At 37.6% G+C, this 10419-nt stretch overlaps 1 protein-coding gene across 1 annotated transcript; it reads right to left on the bottom strand.

The window, feature by feature from the left end:
* Positions 1 to 2469: 2469 nt before the first annotated feature.
* Positions 2470 to 7527, bottom strand: HIGD2A (HIG1 hypoxia inducible domain family member 2A). The gene is made up of 2 exons (XM_053719828.1): positions 7336 to 7527; positions 2470 to 2773 (listed from the first exon to the last, which is right to left on the bottom strand). The coding sequence occupies exons 1-2, from the start codon at positions 7448 to 7450 to the stop codon at positions 2583 to 2585; spliced, it is 306 nt and encodes a 101-aa protein (XP_053575803.1). The 5' UTR covers positions 7451 to 7527; the 3' UTR covers positions 2470 to 2582.
* Between the last annotated feature and the right edge of the window lie 2892 nt (positions 7528 to 10419).

The following is a 10419-nucleotide window of genomic DNA, read 5'->3' as shown; positions in this document are numbered from 1 at the left end:
AAATTAACCATTTCCATTAACCACGATTGCTTTGGCACCTAAATCAGAATATTGGCTGTTTTTTGCCTTTTTAACTATCCAGCACACCTGAGCCAATTATATGTCCAAGGAAAGTAACTGTGTAACTTTATAACTGAATTTGTTACTGAAGAACTGTAAAGCTATTAGGATTGATACATTTGTGCCTTTTAAATATTTAATTCACCATTTATCTTAGAAATTTGTTGCTTGCCATATGTTATCTATAGAATTAATTCCTTTACACCTGAAATTCTAGGATTATATGGTTCTAGTCTGTTTTTATAAGTGTTGTATAAGGGAGACGTCCCTTTATTAATTAGGAAAAGCATTTGCTGTTGTTTTTATGTGTTATAAGAATTTTTAAATAAAATAGATTGTATAAAACATAAATTAGATTGGTATCATCATTTCCTAGCTTTTTTTAGCGCTGCTAAATAAACCCCATTTTTTCTTCTTACAGTTCAATGAAAGCACATCGTCTCATTTTTTGTCACTGTGAGAAGTGATTGTGTGTGTGTGTATATATATATATATATATATACATACACACACGCAATCACTTCTCACGGTGATAAAATATGCGACGATGTGCTTTCATTGAACTGTGTATGTGTGTACATAGACATACATACACACAATCACTTCTCACGGTGATGAAATACATGACGATGTGCTTTCATTGAACTGTGTAATGTATGTGTGTGTGTGTATACACACACCAAAGTTCAATCACTTCTCACTGTGATAAAATATGCAACGATGTGCTTTCATTGAACTGTGTCATGTATGTATATATATATATTTTATATGTACTTTTAATTTGTGGGACAGTATTAAATTTCAACAGCGCATGCGTAGCAAAATCCGATACAACTTCTTTGTCAGAATCTGCTCCCTCTGAGTGCACATGTTGCTGACTGACATAATCGCATTTCACACATACCTATTTAACATATGTGGAGTGGATCACGTCATACAGAGCATGTGCAGTCAGAGGGCGCAGAATACTGCTGTTAGTCCTGTCTAATATTGTATACTTTCTGCAGACTAGCAGGTTGCCTGAATTATGATTCACAGCGCAGTATACTTTGTTGCAATGCCTGCTTTGTCAGAGTCAAATGCCTCTTAAAAACGGAGTTGCAAGCAAGTCACAGTAGCTTTAGAGCAACTGTTCTATCAAAACTCCAATACATCGAAAACTCCAATCTGACGTCACTTCCGGTGATTCCATACATCTGATTGGTTCGTGTTTCAGTGAGTGACAGGATTCACAACCAGAATGGCACTATAATCGCTTATCTTTAATATTTATTTTGGCTCCGCTTAGGGGGTTGTTCAAGGGGGTGTATGCCAGAGAATCGGCAGTGCGCCCCCCCAAGACAGGCAAAACAGATAGTGAAAATAGAAGAGTCACCGGAAGGGACATCAGATTGGAGTTCGACAGCACACAACTAAACATAAATTTGCAAAAAACCCTCCCCACCATCTCCTGGGATGGTGAGGAGGGTTTTGTGCAAATTTACACTTTGCAATAAGGGACCTGGAGAAGCTTCCTAAAGTTCCTACCTTGAATAGAGTTGCAGCACGTTGATTTCCCACTGGCACAAGATCTTTGTTACAGAGCAGGAGGCACCCAGTCAACAGCATAGCTGGGATCTCTCTCTCCTCTGTGCCTTTAACAGCTGAGCAACTGGTGAGGGTGCACTGCTCGTTGCTTCAGGCAAGCTGTGGCATTTTCCTGGCTGATGGATTGTCCTTGCTTTAAAATCCCTGCTGGCATTGGTCAGACTGGTCTCTGCTAGCGCAGTTCAAAAAGCCCGCCTCTACTAGCACATTCTCTCAAGCTGTATAAAAATGAGTAGGGAGAGGGAGTGTGCACTAAAATAGCTCTCATTACATGTTCTCCACAGACAGTAGTGCTACTGCAACACCTGCCTGCTATAATTTGAAGGCAGCTGTCTAGACTGCTTTGTGCTAGCCTTCCCCGGGCCTGAATAATAAGAGACCATTTTTCTAGTGGGAGTTTTCCCAAGCATTCCCACTGGACTCAACCCCTGAGTTGAACTCTATTTCTTTGTGTTTTTCCCACTGCAGGGGGTTAAATATAAGAAATTAGATAAAGATAATCGCTCTAGCAAATAAAAGTTTTATTACACCAGAATACATATTAAAAGTATTTTTCCCCCTGAACCCTACACTATTTACTATTTTGAAAAACAAAAAACAAGTGTGTCCTTGTAAGCATAGCTCCATCATTCTCATCACAATTACAGTACAATTCTAGCTCCTCGGGGCAAAAAAAAAAAAACCTACCAGAATGTTTAGTAGCTAATCAGAGCTTGGGATTTACACATATTACTGCATTTACTATTAGTGAGTTACAATGAATAATTAGATATACTTTTGAGATTTTGCTTACAAATTAAACAAAGTTATAATAAAAAGACAGATGGTAGAAGACAACTTTATTTTTATCACGTTTCAGAGCCTCAGACAGGGTGCACCATGCTACTATACCCAGGTGCACACTCACACATTGTGTCTCTTAAACAAAGTCCTGATTATGTGCCTCTCTCTCCTTGGGGACCGCTGTGTGGCTTTGCGGCAGCCATAAAGACACCAACCATAATGGCAACAACTGTGAAACCTTGTGCCAGTATACGAGAGCGCATCAGCAACTGAGACTGCCTTGTTTTTCCCTGTTTGAATGAGATGAGTCCATAGGTAAGTGCTCCAGCAGTGGCAAGGCAGCCTAAGGAGACGAGAAAGCAACATGTTTAATATTGTTACATACAGGTAGATATTTCCCACATATATTGTGGCATCAAAATGATGTATTCTTATCTGTAATTACATTATCAGAATTTCATGATTCATATAAAATATGCCATTTTAAGCAACTTTGAAATTTACTTCTAATATCAAATTTGAATCATTCTCTTGATATCCTTTTTTCAGGGACCAGTAAAGCAAAACACACACACTTGGGTAGAATAGAAAAATACCACTATAGTTTAGTAGTCCTAAGAGAAAGTTACTATCCCAATTAAAGGACCAGTCAACACATTAGATTTGCATAATCAACAAATGCAAGATAGCAAGACAATGCAATAGCACTTAGTCTGAGCTTCAAATGAGTAGTAGATTTTTTTTATAACAAATTTCAAAGTCATGTATATTTCCACTCCCCTTGATAGCAATCATCCAATCACAAATGCATATACGTATAGTCTGAATTCTTGCACATGCTCAGTAGGATCTGGTGACTCAAATTGTAAATATAAAAGACTGTGCACATTTTTTTTAATGGAAGTAAATTGTAAAGTTGTTTAAAATTACATGCTGTATCTGAATCATGAAAATGTAATTTAACCTTAGTGTCCCTTTAATGTCAAATATAGGAAAAAGTCAAATTTGTTACTAATTCATAGCAATTTCTCACATGCAATATACATACACAAAACTTATATTAATACACATTTTACCTTTGTAATTACCTTGTTTCTAAGCCTCTACAGACTGCCCCTTAGAACAGTTCTTTTAACAGACATGTAATTTAGCCAATCAGTGCTGACTCTTAAATAACCACAGGAATGAGCATCATGTTATCTACATGACACTTTAAAATAGTAGTGTGTGAAAAACCTGTCAAAATGCACTGATATGAAAGGCAGCTCAACTGCTTAAAGGGATATTAAATCCAAATATTTTATTTCATGCTTCAGATACAGCATGCAATTTTAAGCAACTTTCTGATTAACTCATATTATCAAATGTTCTTCGTTCTCTTGGTATCTATTTGAAAAAAGCAGAAATGTAAGCTTTGGAGCCCGCCCATTTTTGGTTCAGAACCTGGGTAGCGTTTGCCGATTGGTGGCTTGAGTTTAGAGACATTCTTTTGTGGCAAGCATGCTGCCACTCGTTCATTACCCTGGTGTTTGGTTATCCTTTTATGGTTCCTGCCACTTTTATCCATGTCCAAGTACCAGTACTAAAGTTCAGCACTAGAGATTGGTGTGAGCCTGTTCAGTCTATGGATCTCTTTGCATAGGACAATATCACCTTCGGAAATCAGCCAAGCAGTGCCGTAGACGAGTCTACCGAGCAACTTCAAGGTCTTGGTATGCCGTTTATAGCACTAAGTGTGCTTCTCCAAATTGGGAGTTACCATCTGTGTATTTACTTGATTTTGGTGTTAAAGACGTTATTACACCATGAGGCGCCTCTTCTTTGTCTTATAGGACTATCTGCCAAGGATAGATACAGATCGAAAGATAAAGATCAAAAGACAGATAGTTAACAGCATGTCGTAGGGGGTGGGACCCATTTTTAGGTTCCCAGAGGCAGTTGTGGCCCTCAAGACTGATTAGAACAGAGCACTCTGAAACGTATTTGCCCTCAGCCGACGACGGAACAGTCTCGGACATATGTCTGATGGCCCAGAGGCAGAACTTTTTTCAACTTTCTGCGATGGGATTTTTTTCGTGAAAACTTTTCTGCAGGTCATTTTTAAATGAAACTTAAAGGGACACTAAACCCAATTTTTTTTTTTCTTTCATGATTCAGATAGAGCATGTAATTTTAAGCAACTTTCTAATTTACTTCCATTATCATTTTTTCTTTGTTCTCTTGCTATCTTTATTTAAAAAGTAGGAATGTGATGCATAGGAGCCAGTTCATTTTGGTCGAGAACCTGGGTTAGGCTCTTATTGGTGGGTAAATGTAAGCCTACAATAAGCAAGCGCTATCCATGGTGCTGAACCTAAAATGGGCTGGCTGCTATTATTTACATTCCTGCTTTTAAAACCAAGATAGCAAGAGAACGAAGAAAAATTAATAGGAGTAAATTAGAAAGTTGCTAAAAATGTCATGCTGTATCTGAATCATGAAAGAAAAAAAAGTTGAGTTCAGTGTCCCTTTAATTTATATTTGGCAGTTACATTAAAGCACCATCTCAATTGCAACATGTTGATTAACTGTAGAATAAAGGGTTATAATATATTGCGGGAGTTTAAAATCTCAATGTAAAAATAGCTGCAGAGAAGAAAAAAAAAAAAAAGTGAAATGTCTCTTGAACACATTTGTTTTTCCTGCTCTTGGTCTAATACCACATAATAAGGAGGTAAAAATGTAATAATAAAAAGGTACATTGCTTATAAAAATGCAGACCAGGAAAGGCTTGGCCGGGTTGTAAAAATACATGAGAGCCAGTCCTGCTGCATATTTGACTGTCCTCTTACAATAATGCTTCTCTCTGGTTTCACTGCAATGGAAAATTTACACAGCGCAACCAGACCACAGCGCTGTTTGAAGAAAACAGCCTGATGCAGAGAGCAGTGCTGCAAAGCAAAAGAGCTTAACAGTTCCTCCATGTGTCCTGTTCTTTCTGCAGACATGCTGCATTTTCTGCGATTACATCTCAGATCACAGCATGTTCTGCCTTGGAGTCTGATGGACAAATGTGCTTTGGTATTCTGTCCGAGCCCCGGTGACACTAGTAGTAAAAGAGGATACTAGTGTGCCCTCCCAGTTTAATTATTGTAAATTTTTGTGCTCTGTCCTAGATGAGAAACGCAAAACAACTTTCTCACTTTGCCAAGGCTCCAAGAGTTTTTCTTCTTATGATAGTTCAAATGTATCAGCAGCTTACACTTTCACTTAGATGAATTAAAGCCACTTGTACTGTAGGCTTGCATTCTTTGTTTTGCCAGTGTTGTACATTAACATTACAGTTTAGAATCATAGTATAGTAACAGGAAACACATATTGTGCTTGTATGAGTAGCTTTGTACACAGTAAACCATCTAAGGTTTTTAAAATTTTCTGAAACAGAAATAATCTGGAGGTGCACTACATAATACTTTGGCAAGTTTACTTTCTATAAAGATGATATATTGGTGCAGTAGTACAACTATGCTCCAAGCAAACAAATAAACTCCAAATCGTCGACTATGGCAATTTAAGACTTCTGCTAAGTGGCATCAAACCAGGGATTGGATAAACTGGTAACATTAAAATACAATTAACCCTTTCTCTGCTAAGCCCTTTTCACACCCCAAATGCTGAGAAAATGTTGAGATTTTTATGCTACCTACATTTAAAACACTTATGCAAGTCAATTTCAGTGAATTTCAGAGAGCCTATGGGCTTGTATCATCTAGTAATGACTCAATTTGTTTATTGCTGACATGATACAAGCTCCACTGGTGCCCTGAGTAGCTGCAGTATTTAAAATGCTAGTGCACTGAGGATATCTAGTTTAGCTTCACATGCAGAGAAAAATGATAACACTAAAACAGTGATAACTTTTATTTGAAGCATTTTTGCCAATACATTTATATTACAAATATGTTTCTATTCACAGATGTAATACATCTATTTTTGACCGGAATGTCCCATTAATATTGAGAGGTTTAAACAGCAACCCCCCCCCCCCTCATCCAGCTCTCTTTACTGTCTGTGATTTTGCGGTCCCACCTCTTCTGTAATGTCACCATGGCGCACGTTCGTGGTGAACATTACCGGCACGCCCATGTAGCTCTGGGAGAGTTGCCGGCTATGTCAGTGCTGATCAGTGCTTTGATCATTGATTCCCCTTCATTACAATAACAGGTCATGAGTTTACATGACAACAATCGTTTGTTACTTATATTGAGCAAATATCTTTATTAGCACTTGTGCGCTCCTGGCATGAATATTATTTTTATGGGTTACCAAAAGTGCATTTATAGAACCAATGGGGCAGTGACCTGAAAAGGTTTGAGAACCACTGGTCTAGAGACTCTGAAGCTCAAGATAATGGGGGAAAAAAAAAAAAAAGTATTTAGAGGAGAACATATGGCAGAAACATGAAAGGAAGGAATACAATTATCTTATAAAAGTCACTTTGTTACAAGGCAAAGCACTTATTAGAATGCAGGTCACCTTTGGGTCAGTCTTTACTATCACTACAGTTTGGGAACCAGTTTTATGCAATCTCAAATTCCCATGTGTAATAGATGTAAACTCTAATAAGGCGTTGAAGAGGATTTCCTCATCATTAATTACAATAAAACGTTAAACAATATATTTGGAGTCAATTTCAAAATAAAAAGCAATACAGCTGATGTTTATAAACATCCGTATGACAGTGTTCCAAGTATGACGGCACATTTCATACTTTATTTTAGGTACTAATCGTGTGTATAAGAAACTATCATGTTTCTTCAACATGCTCATTTTATATTTATTTATAATTACTGATCTTACAAATACCGTGTATGCACATCCTGAGCTTTCAGAACCCATTAGCATTGCTACCAGACACTCTCTTACCAATTGGCACAAACGGGTTCTCCCGCACCTTCCTCAAAAACTTATTCTTGAAACCCTCTTCGCGATGAATACTGGGAGTGAAGCCTTCTATCATTGGAGTCTCCGGCTGCGCCATAACAGCCTCACTCTCTCGGTCTATATATGTAACATAGTCAAGGGCATCCTCCTGCCAGCAATTTACAGAGCGCTGGCCAATGATAATACAGCAGGGACACCGGCTGACCTTAGATGCAGGAAGCGAGAGGCTAACCAATGAATGACTGCTGTGGGTGGGACTTATGGGCGCCTTACATAAGGTAGATAGTATCATAGAGTTCTATGATGCTTGCGCGCCGTGTCGCATTTAGTGAGCAATTTTGCTCATGCGGTTGTTACCCCTTTTCAAAATCGCTTTCATATCAAGTTAAACCAAAAGCAGCAAAACTACTTATTCATATTTACGCGTAAAATATACTAGCAAAATACTCTACATTGCAGGTGTCTATATTAAAAAAGAAATGTTTTAAAAACCATTTACAATATATTTTTTGTTTGCATCCTTTACCTGCCACACCTCAACCCATCTGCTGGTGTAATTAGGGACAGGTATAAATGGTCTAAAGCAGGAATTTGCAATTCTGTCTTCGGGCCTCCCTAACAGACCAGCTTTTCAGGATTAAATACCTTGGGAGAGAGCAGGTTAATAACCATGTTTACTAGTCCGCTAATTATTTCACCTGTGGTCCAGTTCAGGTATCCTGAAAATCTGTCCTGTTAGGGAAGCTTGAGGACAGGTTAGAAAACCCCTGATGTAAAAGTAATCAATCACAGGGAAATGTAGTAGGGTTAGGCTTCTAAAGTATGAAGTATTGTAGAACAAAAAACAATGGTCAGTAAAATCACGGAAATGTGGGCAAAATAATTAAACTATATTGCAAAGTTTTTTCCCCCATTAAGCATAATTAAAAGGCCATAATAGTTGAAAAAATACATGTTCTAATCTGTTAGAGCATGTCATTTTACAACTATCGATCCTGCTACACTAACTGATTCACACAGTTCAGTGAAAAGAACCAGTTCAAAAGAACGATTCGTTCACGAACTGGACATCACTACTACACTGTGTTTAACCCCTTCAAAAGGGTAAATAGAAGCACCACTTGGGGCCAGCAGTGCAGTCGGTCCTGAGCGGGACACGCTGCTGATCCAATCAGCAGGAATAGTCGCAGGACTCACATGCAACTAGTTCTGCTGTTTGGATTAGCATTGGGATCTGCTTGGGACCAGCAGTGCATCGTGGGTTCTGAGTCCAAAGGGGGTTAAACACACAGTAGAACAGGATTAGAGCATATTGCGGTTGTTTGTGTGCTCTGGGTTTACAGCTTGTATTGCAAGTTGAAAGTAAATGTGATTGCTTAAGCGCAATCGCGATTTACGCTAGAATGATTACCGCGCCTTTAGTGCTCTGGTTAACTGTTTCAGGAAACAAAAAACTCATAAAACACATAAAAATCATTAAAAAGTACAGTTGCACTCATAATAACACTATCTAATAAAAAAAAAATTATTTTAAAAAAATTACACAAAAAAGTTGTAAGGGCTCAAAGATATGAGGTCTCAGGTGTTAGAAAAAAAGGAAGTCAAAGGGCTTTAACATAGAGATACATACATATACCTGTCTCAAGATGTATGTATGTATAGATATATGTATATATGTGTGTACATATGTATTTATATGTGTATATATGTATTTACAGACATATATACACATATAAACACAAATACGTATGTACACACATATATACATATATCTATACATACATATACATATTTACACATGTATATGTATTATGATGACAAGAGAAAAAGAGATTTCGATGGCACTACTGGTATTGTGTCATTATTCCCAATTACAAATCCCTGTGTACTATTCACAAGGAAAAGGTATACTGATGTAGGGGATAAGACAGGGGTGCTGTACATTAAAGGAATTACTGAGAGAAAGGGATCAATCACAGAAGCGAATGAGAAAGAATGTACTTAGATAGCAGTCCCCAATACTAAACGGAGGGACCACTGTATACTAATAGAGGGAAGCCCCGAATAGTGGCGGGTATTTAAAACTTAACTTTTAATATAAAATGTTATAAATGGTTTAAATAAATTAAAAATACAGTTGTGGACCACAAGACAAAACAAATTGGATCACTAAGGTGGAAAACACCAGGAGAAAATTGCTTAATAGCATATGTGTCTTGGTATAATACCCATAACTGTAAATCCTGAGTGTGAGTGACTTGTAGTGCTTTACCACCCCCTCTGCAGTGAGGGTATTAGTGGTGTACTTGTAGGGTCACACTCGTGGTCCTGTCAGGTGATCTGAGGAGTATTCAGACCCACCTGCTTAAAGGATTACTTTCTGTTATAATTTTTAAGCTAAACAACTAACATATTAAAGTTAATAAACATTAATTAAAACCTACTGACCTATATTTTCTCCAAAACGAAGTTTCATAACGTTCTAAAAGTTATATCTTTTATTCACCGATGATGTCACGTTATCCTGCCCACTATTTTCAGCACTGCATGTTCAAAATACTTAAACCAATAACTTTGTGTTTAAAGCGCCATTTTGAAACCTAGGTATTGTAAATGGATTGGTACAGAGCAAAGGATACCCACGGAGTGGGTTTGGAAAACAATTCAATTTGCAGACAAGATTTCTGATATACGGTAGAGATATGTTAATGAAATGCTATTGAAAAAAAGCGTATTTGGGGTAGTTAGTTAATAACAGGCATAGAAAATATTTACTTACAGTGGACCTTATAATGGTATTAGGGTGTAACCTCCATGAGATTATACTGTTAATAATAGCTGGTGGCTACTGATCTCTGAGCTGATATCCACAAAGGTCGGACCTAGTGTGTAATTAGTGCTGGGATAGCTAGTGTTACTAATGTTGAGCTGAGCTGGAACTAGAGAGTTCAAAGGTAACTGTTTTTGTGAAAATTAGAATGGGGATTGACCAGATGCAGGGGCCACCTTATAATAAGCGTATCGCTCTCAAGTGTGTAAACATAAAGTTGTAATATCTATACCAAG

This window comes from Bombina bombina, chromosome 6 (genome assembly GCF_027579735.1).
Source record: "Bombina bombina isolate aBomBom1 chromosome 6, aBomBom1.pri, whole genome shotgun sequence".
Classification (NCBI taxonomy): domain Eukaryota; kingdom Metazoa; phylum Chordata; class Amphibia; order Anura; family Bombinatoridae; genus Bombina; species Bombina bombina.
Note: the sequence above shows the minus strand (reverse complement) of the source record. Positions and strands in the feature narration are given on the sequence as shown.